At 48.9% G+C, this 25,726-nt stretch overlaps 1 protein-coding gene across 1 annotated transcript in view; it reads right to left on the bottom strand.

Moving 5' to 3' along the window:
• Positions 1-25,726, bottom strand: part of LOC119958083 (beta-1,4 N-acetylgalactosaminyltransferase 1-like) — a 161,707-nt gene that overhangs the window by 88,694 nt on the left and 47,287 nt on the right. The window contains exons 3-5 of the mRNA XM_038786310.1: positions 24,340-24,516; positions 21,893-21,999; positions 17,818-17,855 (exon numbers count right to left, since the gene is read on the bottom strand). Coding sequence (XP_038642238.1) covers positions 17,818-17,855; positions 21,893-21,999; positions 24,340-24,516 — 322 coding nt within the window. The remainder of the gene's footprint in view (positions 1-17,817; positions 17,856-21,892; positions 22,000-24,339; positions 24,517-25,726) is intronic.

The following is a 25,726-nucleotide window of genomic DNA, read 5'->3' as shown; positions in this document are numbered from 1 at the left end:
ATTTCTTTGTATCCTGAAGACTCGTGCTGGATTCTTCGTGGCCCTCACTAAACATTCCAACTGGACATTTAAACTTAACCCGACAACAGCTAGTGCTACAAAAAGGTGGCATGCCCTACCTTGCCCCTGACGCTGCAGGGAGTTCTCAGAGGGACACTGTGCCATTTCAAAAGATGCTGGCCTCAAAAGACCCAGCCAGAAATGCCAGGGCTTAGATGATTTGATTGCCTGCAGGTGCTCGCATTCCGGGGCATCTCTGACTGTGTCTATATAAACATTTCTGGAACAAGCCTTTCCATTCACCTGAAGAAGGAGCCGTGCTCCGAAAGCTCGTGTTTGAAACAAACCTGTTGGACTTTAACCTGGTGTTGTAAGACTTCTTACTGTGCTCACCCCAGTCCAACGCCGGCATCTCCACATCATGGCTACCATTGACACCGCAAACTGCCGGCTCAAAGTGGAGAGGATCTCCAGGAAGATCGCGCATATAGACACTGACATTCAGTTTCTACAAAGATGCAAAAAAGCAGACAAGATCCCGAAAGGACTACAGATCAAAAACCCACTCAAGTCGACTTACAACACAGACTACGCTGAAAGACTTTGCCACCGCACCTCTGTCACACTCCTCAAACACCTCGTACACCAACTCTACAGCAGTCGACGCAACCTGGAAACCAAGAGAGAGGCCATATTCTCAACTTGCGCTCAGGACACAGCAGACCAGCTGCGGAACACCGCCAAACAGATGAGACAGCAATACTATGCCACCTACATGCACACCAAGAACAGGAAGCTTGAGAAACTTGGCATCACCACCAGCAGCAATCAAGCTTCTCCCGGTACAACAGTCGAAAACAATACAGGGAAATCCATTGTCAACTTGTCAGACTACACCCTTCAACCAGACGAAATCGAAGTCCTCAGCAGAGGGCTCAATTTCTGCACCACCACCAAAATGGACCCCATCAGTCTCGCGGCAGATACGGAGGAATTCATCAGGCGAATGAGGCTCCGGGAATTCTTCCACAGACCCCAAGAGGCCGACAGCGAACCCAGGGACACGACCAATGAACCGGAACAGCAGACCGCGAGATCTGCAGTGCAGCAACCGAAAAGGAAAGAGTCAAATTGGACCCCTCCGGAAGGCCGCTGCCCTAGACTCGACATGTATGCTCAAGCCGTCAGAAGTCGTGTCAATGCCAGATTCATCACTCGCAATCACAAGGCAGCCTCAAACGTCACCCAAGCACAACGCAACGCCATCCGCACTCTCAAGACCAACCGCAACATCGTCATCAAACCAGCAGACAAAGGAGGGGCCACCGTCATACTGAACAGAACAGACTACTGCAAAGAAGTATACCGACAACTCGACAACCAGGAACACTACAGGCAGTTACCCGCAGATCCAACCAAGGAACACATCCGCCAACTCAGCAGACTGATCAAGACCTTAGATCCAGACCTTCAGAACACCCTACGTGCTCTCATCCCACGTAATCCCCGCATTGGAGATCTCTACTGCCTCCCGAAAATACACAAGGCCAACACACCAGGCCGTCCTATCGTTTCAGGCAATGGGACCCTGTGTGAGAACCTCTCTGGCCACATCGAGGGCATCTTGAAACCCATCGTACAAGGTACACCCAGCTTCTGTCGCGACACAACGGACTTCCTACAGAAACTCAGCACCCATGGACCAGTTGAACCAGGAACATTCCTCGTCACAATGGATGTCTCGGCACTCTACACCAGCATCCCCCATGACGACGGCATTGCTGCAACAGCCTCAGTCCTCAACACCGACAACTGCCAATCTCCAGACGCAATTCTGCAACTCATCCGTTTCATTCTAGACCACAACGTCTTCACCTTCGACAACAAATTCTTCATCCAGACGCACGGAACAGCCATGGGGACCAAATTTGCACCTCAATATGCCAACATCTTCATGCACAAGTTTGAACAGGACTTCCTCACCACACAGGACTTTCAACCGATGCTATACACCAGATACATCGATGACATTTTTTTCCTTTGGACCCACGGCGAGACATCACTGAAACGACTACACGATGACATCAATAAGTTCCATCCCACCATCAAACTCACCATGGACTATTCTCCAAATTCAGTTCCATTCTTGGACACACTCGTCTCCATCAAGGACGGTCACCTCAGCACCTCGCTTTACCGCAAGCCCACAGATAATCTCACGATGCTCCACTTCTCCAGCTTTCACCCGAAACACATTAAAGAAGCCATCCCCTATGGACAAGCCCTCCGTATACACAGGATCTGCTCAGACAAGGAGGAGCGCAACAGACACCTACAGATGCTGAAAGATGCCCTCGTACGAACGGGATATGGCGCTCGACTCATTGATCGACAGTTCCACCGCGCCACAGCAAAAAACCGCACCGACCTCCTCAGAAGACAAACACGGGACACCACTGACAGAGTACCCTTCGTCGTCCAGTACTTTCCTGGGGCGGAGAAACTACGACATCTTCTTCGCAGCCTCCAACACATCATCAGCGAGGATGGACATCTTGCTAAGGTCATCCCCACACCCCCACTACTGGCCTTCAAACAACCGCGCAACCTCAAACAAACCATTGTTTGCAGCAAATTACCCAGCCTTCAGAACAGCAACCACAACACCACAAAACCCTGCCAGGGTAATCTCTGCAAGACATGCCAGATCATCGACATGGACACCACCATTACACGTGGAAACACCACCCACCAGGTACGCGGCGCATACTCGTGCGACTCGACCAATGTAGTCTACCTCATACGCTGCAGGAAAGGATGTCCCGAAGCGTGGTACATTGGCGAGACCATGCAGACACTGCGACAACGAATAAACGGGCATCGTGCGACTATCAACAGGCAGGACTGTTCCCTTCCAGTTGGGGAACACTTCAGCAGTCAAGGACATTCAGCCTCTGATCTCCGGGTCAGCATTCTACAAGGAGGCCTTCAGGAGACGCGACAACGCAAAATTGCTGAGCAAAAACTTATAGCTAAGTTCCGCACGCATGAATGCGGACTCAACCGGGATCTGGGATTCATGTCGCATTACATTCGGCCCCCACCAACAAGCCTGGACTTGCAGAGGCCTACCGACTGAACTGGCTTGGGACAATTCACACCTCTTTAACCTGGAGTTACCTCTCTCTCTGCATCTTTGATGATTTGATTGCCTGCAGGTGCTCGCATTCCGGGGCATCTCTGACTGTGTCTATATAAACATTTCTGGAACAAGCCTTTCCATTCACCTGAAGAAGGAGCCGTGCTCCGAAAGCTCGTGTTTGAAACAAACCTGTTGGACTTTAACCTGGTGTTGTAAGACTTCTTACTGCGCTCACCCCAGTCCAACACCGGCATCTCCACATCATAGAAAAACGATGGCAGCGTCAAGCCGATGGCGATTGCCAACTCATAGAAGACCCAGGCCGATATATCCAAAGCAGAACAGAGTAATTGGGTTACTCCACAGTGGCAGTATAAGAATATGTGGGGATTGTAAGTCAGTTACAGGAACGTAGTCCACTCGATACTTTGCAAAATATGGAAGATCTGTTTACAGTGTTGTCAGGAGGCCAAATGTTTATCAAACTAGATCTGACTGCTATTTGAGTTAGGTGATGAGTCCAAGTCATATTTGACCATTCATACACACACACACACACACACACACAGGTCTTTTTCAGTTTCACAGGCAGACATCTTGAGCAGGTTTCTCTGTCCCGTCGCACCCGTTTTCTGGCGTGGCACGTCCCCGCTGACAGCCGGATCCTCCATCCCGGCAGCCAGCCAATGGGGTTTCCCACTGTGGGCACCCCCACGCCATCGAGAAACCCGCGGGCGTGAGTGTGCTGCCGGCGAAGCGGAGAATCCCGCCGATGGAGAATCCCACCCTTGGCGTTCTTCAGCCTTTGGAATTGTTCAAGGGACAATTGTTAATGTTGAGTTTGTGCTGCAATAGGCTACATGCTTTAAGTTTAGTAATTAAGCACTGATGTGTTGGGTACTCTGGATCTGTGAAGACTGCGTTTACCAGAGCAGTGAGAGAGACAGGCTACCAACACTTGTAGAAGTACAACTCTATTTTATTTAACAATGAGCTGTTAAACATACTTGCACTGTGGGTCGACACTATGTTCCGTTGACCGGAGGCTAACCTGACCAGACTATACTGCTAGCACATGGGAGATGTTTGTGCTTACTGACTGTGGGCTCTGGCTGTCTCAGAGGCTGCATCCCGAATGAGCGGGAAAACTAGTGCCCTCTGGCTTTATAGTGAGCGTGCCCTAATTGGTGATTGGCTGCTGTGTTGTGTGTGTTGATTAGTCTTGCAGTGTGTCAGTCAGTGTGTGTCTATACACCATCATATACTGATGTGTATATTATGACAAGCGCTGTTTCCCCCGGTCTCTGGGGGGAACTGGGTGAGTCTGTGACTATACTTTGCTGTCTTGGAAATGAATTTGTTTGGAGGCACAGGCTGGCTTCAGATTCACTCGGAATTGACGGTAATGAACGAAACTCTGTAAAAATTCAGGAAGTCGTGTGCTATTTGGACGAGACACTTCAAATCCAACCAGGCAAACTGAAAAAGTGTGCTCCAATGTTTGGAAAAAGCATGGAGCACGAGCGAACATAGAACGATACAGCGCAGTACAGGCCCTTTGGCCCTCGATGTTGCACCGACATGGAAAAAAACTAAAGGCCATCTAACCTACACTATGCCCTTATCATCCATATGCTTAGCCAATAAACTTTTAAATGCCCTCAATGTTGGCGAGTTCACTACTGTTGCAGGTAGGGCATTCCACGGCCTCACCACTCTTTGCGTAAAAAACTCACCTCTGACCTCTGTCCTATATCTATTACCCCTCAATTTAAGGCTATGTCCCCTCGTGCTAGCCACCTCCATCCGCGGGAGAAGGCTCTCGCTGTCCACCCTATCTAACCCTCTGATCATTTTGTATGCCTCTATTAAGTCACCTCTTAACCTTCTTCTCTCTAACGAAAACAACCTCAAGTCCATCAGCCTTTCCTCATAAGATTTTCCCTCCATACCAGGCAACATCCTGGTAAATCTCCTCTGCACCCGTTCCAAAGCTTCCACGTCCTTCCTATAATGAGGCGACCAGAACTGTACGCAATACTCCAAATGCGGCCGTACTAGAGTTTTGTACAACTGCAACATGACCTCATGGCTCCGGAACTCAATCCCTCTACCAATAAAGGCCAACACACCATAGGCCTTCTTCACAACCCTATCAACCTGGGTGGCAACTTTCAGGGATCTATGTACATGGACACCGAGATCCCTCTGCTCATCCACACTACCAAGAATTTTACCATTAGCCAAATATTCCGCATTCCTGTTATTCTTTCCAAAGTGAATCACCTCACACTTCTCTACATTAAACTCCATTTGCCACCTCTCAGCCCAGCTCTGCAGCTTATCTATGTCCCTCTGTAACCTGCAACATCCTTCCGCACTGTCTACAACTCCACCGACTTTAGTGTTGTCTGCAAATTTACTCACCCATCCTTCTGCGCCCTCCTCTAGGTCATTTATAAAAATGACAAACAGCAACGGCCCCAGAACAGATCCTTGTGGTACACCACTCGTAACTGAACTCCATTCTGAACATTTCCCATCAACTACCACTCTCTGTCTTCTTTCAACTAGCCAATTTCTGATCCACATCTCTAAATCACCCTCAATCCCCAGCCTCCGTATTTTCTGCAATAGCCGACCGTGGGGAACCTTATCAAACGCTTTACTGAAATCCATATACACCACATCAACTGCTCTACCCTCGTCTACCTGTTCAGTCACCTTCTCAAAGAACTCGATAAGGTTTGTGAGGCATGACCTACCCTTCACAAAACCATGCTGACTATCCCTAATCATATTATTCCTATCTAGATGATTATAAATCGTATCTTTTATAATCCTCTCCAAGACTTTACCCACCACAGACGTTAGGCTCACCGGCCTATAGTTACCGGGGTTATCTCTACTCCCCTTCTTGAACAAAGGGACCACATTTGCTATCCTCCAGTCCTCTGGCACTATTCCTGTAGCCAATGATGACCTAAAAATCAAAGCCAAAGGCTCAGCAATCTCTTCCCTGGCTTCCCAGAGAATCCTAGGATAAATCCCATCAGGCCCCGGGGACTTATCTATTTTCACCTTGTCCAGAATTGCCAACACTTCTTCCCTACGCACCTCAATGCCATCTATTCTAATAGCCTGGGTCTCAGCATTCTCCTCCACAACATTATCTTTTTCTTGAGTGAAGATGTGAAATATTTCAAAACTCTGCAGTATTTGGGTCACAGGATAGACACAGATGGGGTACATCATACCAAGAGTAAGGTTCAAGCAATCAGAAATGCACCACACCCTCTCAATAACTCCTAGGTCGTTTTTTCTTGGGCTTAATGAATTACTATGGCAAATTCATGCCAAATTTGATTATCCTATTGCAACCTCTTGAGGAAGGGGGTTTCCGTGGAATTGGACACGGCATCCCAGTTGTATAAACAGTGTTGTGGTTTTCCGCTCTTCCACAAAACAATTGGAGGAATCTCAGGCACAGAACAATCGTTTATTGACCAATGCGTTGGGAGAGCCTAGCTCCAGAGACAGACATCCGGAGCGGTCTCTGCCAACGTGAAGAATCAGGTGACACTGATACAGTGTGGGGTTATGTCGGTAAGAACATGATTTATATTGGATCATGCCTTTTACTTTAAACAAGTTACCTACGTGCACCCAGGCAGAGTGAGTGTTACCTACCCTTATCTACCCTTCAACGGATCCCTCCCTAACCTCCCTACTTGGTGCCAGTCCCGATAGATGTGCCTGGTCCTTAGGTCGAGTTAGTAAAACAGGTTTATTGATCTTTATGCTGACTGCTACACATTGTATCTTAAAAACAAGCTGCTCAAGGTCGCTGAAGCTGGTTGGACTGGAACACGTTGCTTGACGCTTGTGCTGACAGCTATAGAAGGTGCCACGTCAGCTTTTAGCTGGCATCTTAATGAAAATTACTTTAGTCTACTGTACTACACTATATAGATTCAAAATTCCTTAGAATAAGCGCTAATTGTCCCAATAGATTGTCGTTAATAAATCCTAACTATTTGTCTTCCCACAACAAAGTAAATTGGTAGACGGTACAACGCTCGGACATTACAGTGTGCCCAAACAGATGAATCTAAATCTAGTGCGTGATGTCTCTACATCTGAAGTAGGTGCTGTGATCTCTCCGGTCTTGGATAGCGGTGAGGAGAATCATAGAATTTACAGTGCAGAAGGAGGCCATGCGGCCCATCGAGTTTGCACCGGCCCTTGGAAAGAGCACCCCACTTAAGTCCACACCTCCAGCCTATCCCCGTAACCCCACTCAATCTGTTTTGGACACTAAGGGACAGTTTAGCATGGCCAATCCACCTAACCTGCACATCTTTGGAGTGTGGGAGGAAACCGGAGCACCCGGAGGAAACCCACGCAGACACGGGGAGAACGTGCAGACTCCACACAGAAAGTGACCAGTGGGGAATCAAACCTGGGACCCTGGAGCTGTAAAGCCACAGTGCTAACCACTGTGCTACCATGCTGGCCAATTGTGTATTTGTATTGAGACCCCTTGTATTTGCTGCTACGCCCACCCTTAGTACCAGTGAGTTCAATCATCCTCAGATAGCACGGAAATGCTCTTTTCTGGATACTTGTAAAGTCAGAATTTTCTGAGCACAAGCCACTGATGGTCCTGTTGAGTCCAAGTCTCCAGTTTCCAGAGTAGCTGCAGTCAGAATGCACAGATGGGTTTGGATTCTGTCAGATCAGTACGACATTAAGCACAATCAGATGTTCTGTGTAACGCTGATGCGATGTCCAGATTCCCCCACCGCTCACAGGTTGAGCCCAACAGGGAAATGTAATTTTCTTTCCACACATTGATGTGTTGCCAGTCACAAGAGCTGACATTGGGAAAACAACTCGCGTGGACCCTCCATTGAAAGAGTATATCGCAACTGGATGACCGATACTGGATTTAGAAATTAGGCCACTTTTGAGGATGAGCCGTCAGTTGACAAAGGTCGTGTACGGAGGCAAAGTTGTAATCCCTCAGAAAGGTACAGTTGCTACGTGATCTTCATACCAGAGCGATTCTGTTGGCCACAGGGGCCAGCACGGCGCTGGAGTGCTGTGCGCTGCTCCAGCTGCCGTATGCGGCCCTGCACTGCTTGCCGTGGGTCCGCATATGCGCACGGCGACTGGTCGCTGGTCCGCGCATGCGCGAGGCGGCCGCTTGCGCGCCGGCGCCACGCAACATGGCGGAGCCACACAGTGGGCCAGCGTGGAAGAAGGTAGGCCCCCCCCCCAGATTGCGCACGCCCTCGATCGGTTGCCCTCGATCGCGGGCCTGGCCATTGTGGAGCCCCCCCCCCCCCCCCCCCCCCCGACTGATCACCCCGCCCTCCCACCAGGACAGCCACCGCAGCCGCAACGCCGAGCTCCCGCCAGGTGGAACCATACGTGACCCACGCCGGCGGGAAATCGGCCGGTCGACCGCGGTGAATCGCCGCGGGGGCCTCTTTCAACGTCCCACGACCAGCGCCGTGTTGACCGTGTCGCGGCCTCCGGCAATTTTCCGATTGGCAGAGAGTCTTGTCCCTGGCATCGCGGGCTGTCTCGGCGGCAACTCCGATTCCCCGAGCTGGCGCGGGCTCGGAGAATTCCGGCCCCCATCTTTATTGGCCAGAGTTAGGTAAGGACACAGAAGGGAGTGGAACAGTGTAGACCACGCCAAGCGGTAGTGAAGGAGCCACGATCGGCACCTTTGCAACCGTGAAAATGATCAGGAGTGTGGCAGAGGCTGCACATCAATGTCACGGAATTTGAAGGGTAATAGCTATTCATTGTGATAGATAGCCATTCGATGTTGCTCGAGGGGTGTCTGGTGCATCAAACAACAATTAGCAAAACTCAATATTTCGATTGTGTCTGAAAACAGGCCCAGTAATGTTCAGGAGAGTGTAAAGCAAACAGAGTAAAAGTCATTTGAATTCCACCGTATCATCGTGCTTCAAATGGTGCACCAGAATGCGCATTAGAAATTGTTAAGCGTGCTCTTGTTCAGAAAAGGCTGGATGAAAATGGAAAGAAACATCCGGGGTGGAATTTTCCAGCTGTTAGGATTCTCTGTTCGCGCCGGCAAGGCACCGCAGCCGGCGGTGTGGGATGGCTTCAATGGGGAATCCTATTGGCAAGCGGCGGAAGTATAGAGACCCCAAGAAACACGCGACTGGGGGAGTAGAGAAACCAGTCCCAGTTGTCATTGAATCACAAACTGATGAATGGTTTGTGGATTTACTGTAACACACCTCACGCAGAACATCGGCTGAATTGTTTCGTGCAAGGCAGCTCAGAATGAGGTTTTCGTTGGTGAAGCCTCGTTGAGTTGTTTAGGAGGAACTTCTTCACCCAAAGGGTTGTGAATCTATGGAATTCCTTGCCCAGTGAAGCAGTTGAGGCTCCTTCATTACATGTTTTTAAGGTAAAGATAGATAGTTTTTTGAAGAATAAAGGGATTAAGGGTTATGGTGTTCGGGCCGGAAAGTGGAGCTGAGTCCACAAAAGATCAGCCATGATCTAATTGAATGGCGGAGCAGGCTCGAGGGGCCAGATGGCCGACTCCTGCTCCTAGTTCTTATGTTCTTATATTCTTGTCAACTCCTGTGTGCTGCAATACAGTCTTTTTTCTGTCCTGCAAAGATATCACACCAATATTAACACGCAAAAAAACGCTGGAATCTCAGACAAACACATTTTGCATTCAGCTGCCAAACCACAGCATCAAAAAATGTGCTCGGGGCATTTCTAATTGAGAGAATTATTCTGGCAGAAAGAGAGTCATGACACGGGTAGAGTGGGAGAAAGAAGTCGAAAGTTGAAGCTGAAGGATTTCGCAAAAGAGTCTCATTGGGACTTGATCCAATTTCTTGGGCCTCAGAACAATCTGACCATGAAGAACATCCCCCCAAATCTCTCCACAAATCTCTTTCCTCCTTCAAGATGCTCTTTAAAACCTGCTCCTTTGACCAAGCTTTTGATCAATTGCATCTTAAACGGCTCAGTGTTAAACATTGTTTGATAACTCTGTGAAGTATGTTTTACGATGCTGAAGGCACTCTGTGGACGCAAGTTGTTATTTTAAGAGACAAATCAATGATTTACACTGAATGCAGAGGCATTGGGCCTACCACGGTGTCATAGTGGTTAGCACAATTGCTTCACAGCTCCAGGGTCCCAGGTTCGATTCCCGGCTCAGGTCACTGTCTGTGCGGAGTCTGCACGTTCTCCCCGTGTGTGGGTGGGTTTCCTCCGGGTGCTCCGGTTTCCTCCCACAGTCCAAAGATGTGCAGGTTAGGTGGATTGGCCGTGATAAATTGTCCCTTAATGTCCAAAAAGGTTAGGAGGGGTTATTGGGTTACGGGGATGGGGTGGAGCTGAGGGCTTAAGTGGGTTGGTGGAGACTCGATGGGCTGAATGGCCTCCTTCTGCACTGTATATTCTATTCTATGTTCTCGATGGGGCCTAACCGGGTTCTTATTAAAAAGTGCATACCTGACAGTGGAGCAGCATTCGTTCATGGGGCGTCGCAGGCTGTGCCAGCATTTAAAAAAATAATTTTAATAATTTTAATTGTCACAAGTAGGCTTACATTAACACTAATGAAGTTACTGTGAAAAGCCCCTAGTCGCCACATTCCGGCGCCTGTTCGGGTACACAGAGGGAGAATTCAGAATGTCCAATTTACCTAACAAGTCTGTCGGGGCTTGTGGGAGGAAACCGGAGCACCCGGAGGAAACCCACGCAGACACGGGGAGAACGTGCAGACTCCGCACAGACAGTGACCCAGCCGGGAATCGAACCTGGGACCCTGGAGCTGTGAATCCACAGTGCTAACCACTGTGCTACCGTGCCGCCCATCCCTAATTGCCCTTGAGGGGGCGGTTAAGAGACAACCACATTGCTGTGGGTCTGGAGTCACATGTAGGCCAGACCGGGTAAGGACGGCAGATTTCCTTCCCTAAAGGACATTAGTGAACATGATGGGGTTTTTATGATAATCGAAAATGGTTTCATGGTCATCATCACACTCTTAATTCCAAATTTATTGAATTCAAATTTCACCGTCTGCAGTGGTGGGATTTGAACCTGGCTCCCCGGAGCATTACCCTGGGTCTCTGGATTACTGGTCCAGTGACAATCCCACTACGCCACCGCCTCCCCGTTCTACCCGGCTCCATATTAAAATGGAAACCATTGGCAACCACCAGGTGTTGCCCCATCCAGAGACCATTATGTGGGCCTCCTGGACCGGTGAAAGGAGCCCATGGGCTGACCCATCTTCCTGAAGCTCAGACACAGCACAGCTCAGCAATCAGGAAGGACAGCAAATGATGCGGCTTTTCGTGTGGAGCTCAGCCACGTTGACGGGGAGGGGTGGGGGCTGGTTGTTTAAAACCGCTAAAATTTTGAAGCGGCCTGTTAATGGCCACCAGTCTGACCATTCTCGATCTACTGGGCAGAGCATGAAGTATGTATCAACCCATGCATTGGCACTTAGAAGTTGCCTCGGGTTCTGATATAAGTTGCGAACGAGGCTCCTGGTGTGTTGCTGCCACCACAAAAATAGCATCAGCTGCAATGGGGTGGAACTTCTTTAGCCCACATATTCAGCACGCTAACTGCCTGTCCCCAGGGCTGAAAATCAGGCCCCATCTCCTGTTATTTATTCGATCTCGACTTACTTAAATTGATGCTAACCTCTGGCACCCTCTGCTGTAACACCGGACTGCTGCATCTCACTTGCACACCCCATGGGCCCGATCGCACTGAAGGCGAGACGCACAAACGAGCTTCAAATGCTGCGGCTGATCTACTGACAGGCCTCGTTAATCCAGTTCAAGAAACTGTTCTGTCCCTAGAGTAGCTGGACGCCCATTTTAAATAGGCCTTAGGTGGATAAATCAAGGGGATGTTTCTACATCCTTTTGGCTCCATTTGAATCGGATATGCAGTAAATCCACAAAGCGATGTGGATGCAAAGTGCAGTTAGATTCAGCAGGAAACGAAACAGAGCAGCACTGCCACAGGACTCCACGTTTTCTGCTCCATTGTGCTCACTTTCTAAACTTACCAGGCATGGCAGCACAGTGGTTAGCACTGCTGCCTCTCAGCAGCAGGGCCCCAGGTTCGATTCCCGGCTTGGGTCACTGTCTGTGCGGAGTCTGCACGTTCTCCCCGTGTGCGCGTGGGTTTCCTCCGGGTGCTCCGGTTTCCTTCCACATGTCCAAAGATGTGCAGGTTAGGTGGATTGGCCATGCTGAATTGCCCCTTAGGGTGATCTTACAGGGCAGGGGATTGGGCCTACGTAGGGTGGTCTTTCAAATGGTTGGTGCAGACTCGATGGGCTGAATGGCCTCTTTCTGTACTGTAGGGATTCAATGATTCTATGATTCCCATTGAAGGTACAGCACAGAAACATGCCATTTTGGCCCATCTGGTCTTTGCCAGTGTTTCTGCTCCACAAGAGCCTCCTCCGAAGCCTCTTCATCTCACCTGAACAGGGGCAGCTCGGTGGCGCAGTGGGTTAGCCCTGCTGCCTCACGGCTCCGCAGTCCCAGGTTCAATCCCGGCTCTGGGTCACTGTCCGTGTGGAGTTTGCACATTCTCCCTGTGTCTGCGTGGGTTTTGCCCCCACAACCCAAAGATGTGCAGGTTACATAAGAACATAAGAACTAGGAGCAGGAGTGGGCCATATGGCCCCTCAAGCCTGCTCCGCCATTCAATGAGATCTTAGCTGAGGTTAGGTGGATTGGCCACACTAAATTGCCCCTTAATTGGAAAAAAATTAATTGGGTACTCTAAATTATTTTTTTTTAAATCTCACCTGAACATCATAACTTACTGTTCTTTTCTCTCTCCTGTGTTTATCCAGCTCCACACTTCAATACATCTATCCTATTCACCTCAACCTGTGGTAGCGAGTTCCATATTCACACCGTCTCAGAATGATGAAGATTCTCCTGAATTCCTCACGGGATTTCTCTTATATTTATTGCCCCACATTTTGGACTCCATTCATGAGGTAACAGCTTCTCTACCCTTTCATAATGTTAAGGGCCTCGATCAGGTTAACTCTCTGGGTTTTCTCAAGAACTCCAGTAATTCAGCAGGGGGATGGGAACCTAAATTGTAGTCCCAGTGTACAGGGTGTTGAGAGTAGTGAGGTCAGGGATAGGGTTAAAAGTTCGAAAGAGGGCACCGGCAAGCAAGACGCTGGTTTGAAGTGTGTCTACTTCAATGCCAGGAGCATCCGGAATAAGGTGGGTGAGCTTGCAGCATGGGTTGGTACCTGGGATCTCGATGTTGTGGCGATTTCGGAGACATGGGTAGAGCAGGGACAGGAATGGCTGTTGCAGGTTCCAGGATTTAGATGTTTCTGTAAGAACAGAGAAGACGGTAAAAGAGGGGGGGGTGTGGCATTGTTAATCAAGGAAAGTATTACGGCGGGAGAAAGGACGTTTGAGGACTCGTCTACTGAGGTAGTATGGGCCGAGGTTAGGAACAGGAGAGGAGAGGTCACCCTGTTGGGAGTTGTCTATAGACCTCTGAATAGTTCCAGAGATGTAGAGGAAAGGATTGCAAAGGTGATTCTCGCCAGGAGCGAGAGTAACAGGGTAGTTGTTATGGGGGACTTTAACTTTCCAAATATTGACTGGAAATACTATAGTTCGAGTACTATAGATGGGTCAGTTTTTGTGCAGTGTGCAGGAGGGTTTTCTAACACAGTATATAGACAGGCCAACAAGGGGCGAGGCCACATTGGATTTGGTACTGGGTAATGAACCCGGCCAGGTGTTAGATTTAGATGTAGGTGAGTACTTTGGTGATAGTGATCACAATTCGGTTATGTTTACTTTAGCAATGGGCAGGGATAGGTATATACCGCAAGGCAAGAATTATAGCTGGGGAAAAGGCAATTATGATGCTATTCGGCAAGATTTAGGATGTATAGGATGGGGAAGGAAACTGCAGGGGATGGGTACAATCGAAATGTGGAGCTTTTTCAAGGAACAGCTACTGCGTGTCCTTGATAAGTATGTACCTGTCAGGCAGGGAGGAAGTTGTCGAGCAAGGGAACCGTGGTTTACTAAGGAAGTTGAAGCACTTGTCAAGAGGAAGAAGAAATCTTATGTTAGGATGAGACATGAAGGCTCAGTTAGGGCACTTGAGAGTTACAAGTTAGCCAGGAAGGACCTAAAGGGAGAGTTAAGAAGAGCGAGGAGAGGACACGAAAAGTCGTTGGCGGATAGGATCAAGGAAAACCCTAAGGCTTTCTATAGGTATATCAGGAACAAAAGAATGACTAGAGTAAGATTAGGGCCGATCAAGGATAGTAGTGGAAAGTTGTGTGTGGAATCAGAGGAGATAGGGGAAGCGTTAAATGGATATTTCTCGTCAGTGTTTACACTGGAGAAAGACAATGTTGTCGAGGAGAATACTCAGGTTCAGTCGACCAGGCTAGATGGAATTGAGGTTCACAAGGAGGAGGTGTTAGCAATTTTGGAAAGTGTAAAAATAGATAAGTCCCCTGGGCCAGATGGGATTTATCCTAGGATTCTCTGGGAAGCCAGGGAGGAGATTGCAGAGCCTTTGTCCTTGATCTTTATGTCGTCTTTGTCGACAGGAATAGTGCCGGAAGACTGGAGGATAGCAAATGTTGTCCCCTTGTTCAAGAAGGGGAGTAGAGACAACCCTGGTAATTATAGACCTGTGAGCCTTACTTCAGTTGTGGGTAAAATGTTGGAAAAGATTATAAGAGATAGGGTTTATAATCATCTTGAAAAGAACAAGTTGATTAGCGATACTCAACACGGTTTTGTGAAGGGTAGGTCATGCCTCACAAACCTTATTGAGTTTTTTGAGAAGGTGACCAAACAGGTGGATGAGGGTAAAGTGGTTGATGTGGTGTATATTGATTTCAGTAAGGCGTTTGATAAAGTTCCCCACGGTAGGCTATTGCAGAAAATAAGGAAGTATGGAATTGAAGGTGATTTAGCGGTTTGGATCAGTAATTGGCTAGCTGAAAGAAGACAGAGGGTGGTGGTTGATGGCAAATGTTCATCCTGGAGTTCAGTTACTAGTGGTGTACCGCAAGGATCTGTTTTGGGGCCACCACTGTTTGTCATTTTTATAAATGACCTGGAAGAGGGTGTAGAAGGATGGGTTAGTAAATTTGCAGATGACACGAAGGTCGGTGGAGTTGTGGATAGTGCTGAAGGATGTTATAGGATACAGAGGGACATAGATAAGCTGCAGAGCTGGGCTGAGAGGTGGCAGATGGAGTTTAATGCGGAAAAGTGTGAGGTGGTTCACTTTGGAAGGAGTAACAGGAATGCAGAGTACTGGGCTAATGGCAAGATTCTTGGTAGTGTAGATGAACAGAGAGATATCGGCATCCAGGTACATAAATCCCTGAAAGTTGCCACCCAGTTTAATAGGGCTGTTAAGAAGGCATATGGTGTGCTAGCCTTTATAAGCAGGGGGATTGAGTTTCGGAACCACAAGGTCATGCTGCAGCTGTACATAACTCTGGTGCGGCCACACCTGGAGTACCGCGTGCAGTTCTGGTCACCACATCATAGGAAGGATGTGGAAGCTTTGAAAAGGGTTCAGAGGAGATTTACTAGGATGTTGCCAGGTATGGAGGGAAGGTCTTACGAGGAAAGGCTCAGGGACTTGAGGTTGTTTTCGTTAGAGAGGAGAAGGCTGAGAGGTGACTTAATAGAGACATATAAGATAGTCAGAGGGTTAGATAGGGTGGACAGTGAGAGTCTTTTTCCTCGGATGGTGATGACCAACACGAGGGGACATAGCTTTAAATTGAGGGGTGATAGATATAGGACAGATGTCAGAGGCAGTTTCTTTACTCAGAGAGTAGTAGGGGTGTGGAACGCCCTGCCTGCAACAGTAGTAGACTCGCCAACTTTAAGGGCATTTAAGTGGTCACTGGATAGACATATGGATGAAAATGGAATAGTGTAGGTCAGATAGGCTTCAGACGGTTTCACAGGTCGGCGCAACATCGAGGGCCGAAGGGCCTGTACAGCGCTGTAGTGTTCTATGTTCTTTGTTCAATCTTCCCTGATGGGCATCAGCTCTCAGTTGGAACTCAGCATCAAGTCCTTAGAATGAAGAACAATTTGCCATTTATGCTGTGATTTTCACATCTTCAGAATGCCCCAAAGTGCTTTCCAGCCAGTGTCATGTGAGAATACTTTAAGAAATGGATGTTTAAGCAATGTACCTCTAAGAAATGGAGCAGCTCATATTACTGAAGTGATGTCAGAGGGTGGGTGGAGCTGGGTTTTTAGCTCAGCCATTTTGCAGTGTTTTGGTTTCAGTTTGAGAGAGCAGATGAAAACTGCCTGGCTGGTTTGCTGTGAGCTGTTTAAAAGGAGAAAGCCAGTTTTGAGGAAAAGAGCTTGGGTGTGTCTGTGTTTGCAGTGAGCTGGATCTGCTGTGATCTCTGCCAGGAAAGACTATCTCTGAATCATTTGGGTGATTTAAACTCATAATAGTGATGTCTTTAACATGATGTGTTTCTGTTTAAAGGTGTTAAGTCTTTTGGAGGTTTGAAGGAACATTTTGAGGGATTATTTAGTGTTGTACTATTTTAAGTAAGGGGTGTTAAGGGATCCAATGTTTATTTAAGAAGGTTAAGTTGAATTCATGGAATAAACATTGTGTTGTGTTTAAAAACCCCTGTGTCCATAATTGTAATACCACACCTGGGGAACAAGCCGTGTGCTTCAAAAGCAACAATCCATTAAAGGGAGAGGTTGGTTGAACTCCATGATACATTTTGGGGTTCTGAAAACGCCGCTCCCATAACACCAGTGAAGTACTTTTGAAGTTCGTCACTGTTGTGATGTGGAAAACGCGGCAACCAATTTGTGCACAGCAAGAGCCCACAAGCAGAAATGTGAGAACGACCAGATCATCTGTTGTTTGATGATCTTGGTTCGAGGGGTAAATGTTGGCTGGGACAACGGGGTAGAACTCCCCCTTTGCTCTTCTTCAAAATAGGGGGTGGGGTCCTCCATCCTGATAGCCCAGGTTTCTGGGGCAGCACGCCCGTCGGCAGCGGGATCCTCCATTCCGGCATCCGGCCAATGGGGTTTCCCATTGTGCCCACCCCACACCATTGGGAAACCTGCGAGGGAGCGCTGCCGGCGAAGCGGAGGATCCGCCGATGGAGGATCCCGCAGAGGATCTTTGACTTCCGCTTGAGCGGGCAAGTGGGGCCTCGGTTTAACATCAAACCTGAAAGACGGCACATCCCGGCTAGTGCAGCATTCCCTCAGTACTGCGCCGGAGAGTCAACCTTGATTTCCATCCCCAAATTAAACAGGAAATGCCGAGGGCAACAATAGAGGAAGCAATGGTGCTGGGAAGCTTACTGACCACAAAGGCCTCCAGACAGCCGACGTTGTAAGTTTGTTGAAGCAGCTTCGGTTAATATTGGGTTAACAGCGCACTGGTGCATTCTTCAAATAACACAGGTCAGGTAGGTTGCATACATATGGCCCTCTTATCTCAAAGAAATGAAGTGAAGGAATCTATTGTAATAAACACTGGCCTCCATGCAAAGAGAGTTAAATGAGAACATGTTCTCCTGCGAGAGGTCGTAAATATCTTACCCGATACAGTTTTCTAGATGGAGCTTGTAAACGTAAACCTGCAAAAAAGGAAGTGCAACATTGTTAAGAATAAGGTCACATCTTGCTCCATATTCATTTCTCAGCCAGTTGGTCTCGGGAAGTGGGCAACACTGGGCAAGGCTGCCAGTTATCGCCCATTCCAGGTTGAGAGCAGCGAGAGCCAATCATGTTGGTATTGGACTGGAGTCACATGTAGGCCAGGCCAGGTCAGCAGGTTCCCTTCCCAGAAGGCCATTGAGTGAACGACATGGCTTTTTAATGAGTCCAATAGCCTCAAGAGAGAGAGAGAGAGCCCAGAAATGGCAAAAAAATGATCAAATTCACAACTCGCTGCGTTGGAATTTCAACCCATAGCCTCTGACCACTAATCACAAGAAAATTACAGGCCATGAAAAACGCCTGACTTATTTTGTAGTCAAGTGCCCGAACCACCATCAGCAACAATTATGTTGGTATTACAAAGAACAAAGAAAATTACAGCACAGGAACAGGCCCTTCGGCCCTCCCAGCCTGCGCCGATCCAGATCCTTGATCTAAACCTGTTGCCTATTTTCCAAGGATCTACTTCCCTCTGTTCCCCGCCCGTTCACATATCTGTCTAGATGAATCTTAAATGATGCTATCGTGCCCGCCTCTACCACCTCCGCTGGCAAAGCGTTCCAGGCACCCACCACCCTCTGCGTAAAAAAACTTTCCACGCACATCTCCCTTAAACGTGGGTTTCCTCCGGGTGCTCCGGTTTCCTCCCACAGTCCAAAGATGTGCGGGTTAGGTGGATTGGCCATGCTAAATTGCCCGTAGTGTCCTAATAAAAAAGTAAGGTTAAGGGGGGGGTTGTTGGGTTACGGGTATAGGGTGGATACGTGGGTTTGAGTAGGGTGATCATGGCTCGGCACAACATTGAGGGCCGAAGGGCCTGTTCTGTGCTGTACTGTTCTATGTTCTACTTTTCCCCCTCTCACCTTGAAATTGTGACCCCCTTGTAATTGACACCCCCACTCTTGGGAAAAGCTTGTTGCTATCCATCCTGTCCATACCTCTCATAATTTTGTAGACCTCAATCAGGTCCCCCCTCAACCTCCGTCTTTCCAACGAAAATAATCCTAATCTACTCAACCTTTCTTCATAGCTAGCACCCTCCATACCAGGCAACATCCTGGTGAACCTCCTCTGCACCCTCTCTAAAGCATCCACATCCTTCTGGTAATGTGGTGACCAGAACTGCACGCAGTATTCCAAATGTGGCCTAACCAAAGTCCTATAGTCTTATTGTTCAGCTGGCTTACTCCATGCTGTACCTTACTGGAGTGGGGCATCTCATTCGATGGACTCTGTTTGTTTTTGCATCCTTCGGCCTGAAAAATGTTTGGTGGCACGTCTTGCCTTAAAGAGTGGGTGTTGAGTGCAGCTCGGGGAGAATGTGCAAACTCCACATGGACAGTAACCCAGAGCCAGGATCAAACCCGGGTCCTCAGCGCCGTGAGGCAGCAGTGCTGATCACTGATAAGTCTATTTTCTTCCAAATGTAGGGATAGATCCTATCCCTCAGTATCTTCTCCAACGGTTTGCCTACCACTGACGTCAAGCTCACAGGTCTATAATTCCCTGGATTATCCCTGCTACCCTTCTTAAACAAAGGGACAACATTAGCAATTCTCCAGTCCTCCGGGACCTCACCCGTGCTCAAGGATGCTGCAAAGATATCTGTTAAGTATTGGTCTAACATGTGTGCAATTCATCCTATTTCAAAAAGATTGCAAAATAGGAACATTAATTAGTACCTCATCTCGAAACGTTTGTTATGCAACCAAGCGATTCAAGAGTTTGATGCCTGTTAGTAAAACCATACTCCCATTTCTCAGTTAATCTTGTGAAATTTTGTATCAAATCTCTGATCTCTATTAAACGGAATTCCACCTATTTCAGTCAAATACCCAATTTAGAGTACCCAATTATTTTTTCCAATTAAGAAGCAATTTAGCGTGGCCAATCTACCAACCCTGCACATCTTTGTGTTGTGGGGGTGAGACCCATGCAAACACGGGGAGAATGTGCAAACTCCACACGGACATTGATGTACAGAGAGATCTGGGAGTTCAGGTCCATTGTACTCTGAAGGTGGCAACGCAGGTTGATAGAGTGGTCAAGAAGGCATACAGCATGCTTGCCTTCATCGGACGGGGTATTGAGTACAAGAGTAGGCAGGTCATGTTACAGTTGTATAGGACTTTGGTTCGGCCACATTTGGAATACTGTGTGCAGTTCTGGCCGCCACATTACCAGAAGGATGTGGATGCTTTGGAGAGGGTGCAGAGGAGGTTCACCAGGATGTTGCCTGGTATGGAGGGTGCTAGCTATGAAGAAAGGTTGAGTAGATTAGGATTGTTTTCGTTGGAAAGACGGAGGTTGAGGGGGGACCTGATTGAGGTCTACAAAATTATGAGAGGTATGGACAGGGTGGATAGCAACAAGCTTTTCCCAAGAGTGGGGGTGTCAGTTACAAGGGGTCACGCTTTCAAGGTGAGAGGGGGAAAGTTTAAGGGAGATGTGCGTGGAAAGTTTTTTACGCAGAGGGTGGTGGGTGCCTGGAACGCTTTACCAGCGGAGGTGGTAGAGGCGGGCACGATAGCATCATTTAAGAGGCATCTAGACAGGTATATGAACGGGCGGCAACAGAGGGAAGTAGACCTTGGAAAATAGGAGACAGGTTTAGATAAAGGATCTGGATCGGCGCAGGCTGGGAGGGCCGAAGGGTCTGTTCCTGTGCTGTAATTTTCTTTGTTCTTTGACAGTGACCCAGGGCCGGGATCGAACCTGGGACCTCGGTGCCGTAAGGCAGCATTGCTAACCACTGTGCCACCGTGCTGCCCATCTAGTGCCCTCTTAAATCCCATGGCACTATATTGAAGGAGAGCAGGAAAGTTCCCGTGTCTTGGTCTTGGCCAATATTCAACCAACATCACTAAAACAGATAATTTGGCCACTGTCTCAATGCTGTTGGAATCTTGCTGTGCACAAATCGGCTGCCCACCTTTCCTCATATTCCAACAGTGACTGCACTTCAAAAATACTTCATTGGCAACAAAGCATTTTGGGAAGTCCTTTGATCGCCAAAGGCACCACAGAAATGCAAGTTTGTTCCTCGCGTAAATACTCCTGCTACTATTAGCCTGATTCAGTTGTGAATATTTTAAAATGGGGCCGGTCTTGTATAGAAAAGCTGTGCACTTTAACATATGGTCGATGGAATGGCACTAAACCAGGTTATTCAATAAATCATTGGGAATCCTCCAGTTATTACGTGTGTGAGAACAGGAGGAGAGGCTTTTCAGTCCCTTGGGGCTATCATGCAGAAACAGGAGGAGGAGGAGGCCCATACAACCCCTCGTGAGTGTGTTACACAGGAACAGGAGGAGGCCATTCAGCCCAGTCAGTAAGTGCGTGCTTTGGCAATTACATGTTAAGTTAATTGCCTTATTAAAAATAGGTGATGGCTATTGGTTTAACCTCCAAAATAGAAGAAATGGACATAGCTGGAACAGTTGGTGGGGGGGGGGAACTATAAAGGAAGTTTGTATTGCTGATGAGCTGCAAGTAGAATAAACTTGCTGAAGGTAAAAGACAAGATGTTGTATTATTCCTCCATCATATACTCACAGTTGATATTGACAAGTCACTCAGGCCTGTCATGTCGGAGCAGGAGGATTCAGCCCCTAGTGAGTCTTTTACACATGAACAGGAGGAGACCATTCAACCCCTCGAGTCTGTCACTTTAGAACAGGAAGAGGTACTCCAGCTCTCTCTCTCTCTCTCCCTCAAGCCTGTAACACAGGAACAGGTGGAGGCTCTTCAACCCCTTGGACAGGTTGTACAGGAGCAGGAGGCGGATTCAGTCTCTCACGCATATTCCATCCTTCAGTAAGAACATTTCTAATGTGCACCGTAACTCCATTTATCTCCTCAGTTACATACGCTTACCAAACAATAAGTCGAGCAATCACGGTCTCTAAGGTTAGTATACATCTCTTGGTTATGGTTTGCATTAGTTTCTGACCTGGGATCACGATGGTTTTTAGGGGCCGCACTTGCAACCCTTGAGTGGGATACTCCAAAGGTGTGTTGGCTTTGGCAATGATTATCACATCAGCAGGAGAATGTGACCTGTGCAAAGATCAGAGAGAACAACAGAACAGGAAGTTCAGAGAGAACATCTGAGGCTTTCAGAAAAAGAAAACTAACTTTACTTGTTGAGTAATCCCAATCTAGGTGGAGTTGTGGATAAATTAAACACAGAAGGCCTGCACGATCTAGTGTTACATGTTGACAACAAAGATGGCCACCGCAGAGACCAAGGGCAAAATTCTCCCATCGGGAGACTAAGTGCCGACGCCGGAGTGAAAACCGGACTGTTTCACTCCGGCGTCGGAAGCCGCTCCTCGCCCCCTATTCACCCCCCCCCCCCCCCCCCGGGGGGCTAGGAGCGGTGTCGCGTCAATTACGCGTGACGGGCCTCCGCGGCGCCACATAAATTACGCGGCCGGCGCCGCTCAAATTACGTCACCCGTGCATGCACGGTTGCCGTCCTCCCCGCGGGCGCCCCACAAGACATGGAGGATTGATCTTGCGGGGTGGCGGAGGAAAAGAGTGCGTCCTTTAGAGACGCCGGCCCGCCGATCGGTGGGCACCGATCGTGGGCCAGACCCCTCCTGAGCGCCCTCCTGGTGCTCGATCGTCCCTCCCCCCCCCCCCCCCCCCCCCCCCCCCCCCCCCCCCCCCCCCCCCCCCCCACAGGCCCCACACGCAGTGGTCATGCGCTGTTGACGCCGGCAGCGACCAGGTGTGGCTGGCGCCGGCGTGAACCCGTCGGATTGGGCAGGCCGTTCGGCCCATCTGGGCTGGAGAATTGCCGCTCGCCTGCTACAAACGGCGAGCGGCGATTCTCCGAGCGGCCTGTCGTGAAACGCGGCACGCAGTTTTGGGGGGGTGGGAGAATCGCGTGCGGGTGCCAGGGCGGCATGGCGGGAATCGCCCGGCACTCCCGCGATTCTCCCACCCGGCCTGGGGATCGGAGAATTGTGCCCCAACTATGCATCTCAAAGATCACTATTTGCAACCAGCGATGTGCATCTTCAGCTGTTTGCTCCTGGTGGCTGGGGAATATTGGAATGGCCCATTGATTGGGTTGGCACATCATGAGACTCCATGGGTCGTTCCACCACTGGCGACCATGCCTTCAGCTGTCAAGTCTCCTCCGCTCTGGAATTCCCTCCTTAAACCTCTCTCTTTCTCTACCTCTCTCTCTCTCCCCCCTTAGAGATGCTGCTCAAAACCGATCTGTGACGAAACCTTTGGTAATCAGGCCGAATATCCAGGTTGCTGTTAATGAATGGTCAGTGTAGGATGGCAGCCTGCACAGCCATGGTGTAACATTGTCATAGTCACCTCTGGATGCCCTGGGGAGAGACCATTCTTCAGGTGTCTCTATGTGCTTCCAAAAATAACAGCGGAGCGACCAATCAGGAGGAAAATGAGTGGGTGACATCAGCAACAGTGTGAGAGGCAGCTATTTCCTGTTTCACTCAGCTCCACACTCAGTGACGTATATTTTTCAAAGCCCACGTTACTTGCGGGGGGTGTCCTTTAAAAGGACCCCGGCCGGTTAGGCCACATGTCAATTTAGTTGTCCTGAACACAACAGGCACAGTGCTCAACAGGTCCTGGAATAGGCGTCAACTCTACATCAATTTAGCCTAGCGCCTGTTTCAGGCATAGAATCATAGAATTTACAGTGCAGAAGGAGGCCATTCGGTCCATCGAGTCTGCACCGGCTCTTGGGCAATTTATCGTGGCCAATCCACCTAACCTGCACATCTTTGGACTGTGGGAGGAAACCGGAGCACCCGGAGGAAACCCACGCACACACGGGGAGGATGTGCAGACTCCGCACAGCCAGTGACCCAGCCAGGAATCGAACCTGGGACCCTGGAGCTGTGAAGCATTTGTGCTATCCACAATGCTACCGTGCTGCCCCAAAGGGCATGAACCCTGGATGCCTATACTGGAGCCTCTGTTAAAATGGCAGGTCAGAATGTACACTTGTCGGGCAGGACAGTGGCGCAGGGGTTAGCCCTGCTGCCTCACGGCGCCGAGGACCCGGGTTCGATCCCAGCCCCAGGTCACTGTCCGTGTGGAGTTTGCACATTCTCCCCCGTGTCTGCGTGGGTTTCACCTCCACAACCCAAAGATGTGCAGGTTAGGTGGATTGGCCATGGTGTTGGGTGGGGTTACTGGGTTATGGGGATAGGGTGGAGGTGGTGACCTTGGGTAGGGTGCTCTTTCCAAGAGCCGGTGCAGACTTGATGGGCCGAATGGCCTCCTTCTGCACTGTAAATTCTATGATATATGTATGTGCAGGGTAGGTGTATTGGCCACGCTAAATTGCCCCTTCATAAAAATATATATATTTTTTAAAATGTGCGCATTTTGCTATGAACCACTTACCTCTGTAGGTAATGCTGGTATTCCCGTTCCCTCCTTTTCTTCAACTCCTCTCGTTCCGCTTCTTTGAAAACCTGCTCAAACTGATGGACTGAAACCTGATGGAAAAGATGCTTGGCGAATGGCAGCTTTATCACGGGCTCCTCTTTCGCACATCGGCAGCCATTCTTTGGCAGTAACCTAGAATAAAGAATCCCGTGGTGTTACCAAAGTTCACTGCTGCTTACTCAAATAAAGTCACTCCAGAATTCACAATCGACCAGCTCGCAATGCCCAAGTTGATCAAGGCCCCAAATTCATGATTCGGAAATTTAATAACGTATTATCTCTTCCAGTTACTGGAGGAAGGTTCCATTCGATCGAATGGACCGGGATGTTCCGATGAGATACATTGAATATTTTACCAGCGAGATGAAACGCTGAATATCTGAATGTTGTAAGGGTCCTAAAGAAAATGGGCTTTCGGACATCAGTTTGACAACAGCTTCAACCTCCACTTTGCTTTTCTTTCCGAGTTTCTTAAAGATATTCTGGATCAAACAATGAAGGGGTCAGTAAGGCACAAGGGAAGCATTCAGGCCCAGGAGATGGGGCAGAGACATGCCTCAGGCCTGTTCCATTGCTTCAAAGGGAATGATTTACTCGGAAAGGAGAAACAAAAATCATTGATATTCATATCCTTTCAAGGCTGAAGTAAAACCTGCCCTTACGGGGGTAGACAACACCATAAACCGATGAACATGGGACATCAGAGAGAGGAAAATCAATCACAACATTCCTTCCCTCCCTCTACGACAGTAGAACAGGAGCTAATGCATTCAGAGGAATACCTAGCTCGTTTTATATCCATTTTAACAATCATCCGCCCCGTTGCCAACCAGATTTATCCAACTCCTTTTTGAAAGTGTCAATCATCCTTGCTAGCATTATGGGATGGATCATAAAGGGAGGGTGGTAACCCAAAGCCCACGATAAATGGTGGGGGAGGGGGGGGGGGTGAGCCCCCATCCATCTCCAAGAGGAAACACTGCCCCATAGAGCTGCCAGCCAATCAGGCGGCAGCAGCTCTCTGCACCTGCAGTGCCAGGAACGATAGCCACTGCCCTCTTCAATTGCCCACTGGGTAAAGCTGCCAGGCGGCGTGTTGAGCACCAGCCTTTGCTGCCACCCGTCAAATCAGTGCAGCGGCAGGATGAGGTGCCGAATTGGGCATTAATCACCCATTTAAGGGCCTTAATTGGGCCACAGGCAGGCAACCCAGCCGACCCTTCCCTGCCGCTCACAAAGTTGCCATGGGGTGGGCGAGCAGGTAGCAAGCTCACTAACAATAGCACAGCACCCGAATTCACGGGTCCAAGTGGCCGATAACATTCTGGCCAACATGTCACCA

This window comes from Scyliorhinus canicula, chromosome 28 (assembly GCF_902713615.1).
Source record: "Scyliorhinus canicula chromosome 28, sScyCan1.1, whole genome shotgun sequence".
Lineage (NCBI taxonomy): Eukaryota > Metazoa > Chordata > Chondrichthyes > Carcharhiniformes > Scyliorhinidae > Scyliorhinus > Scyliorhinus canicula.
This window is presented reverse-complemented; position numbering and strand designations above follow the sequence as displayed.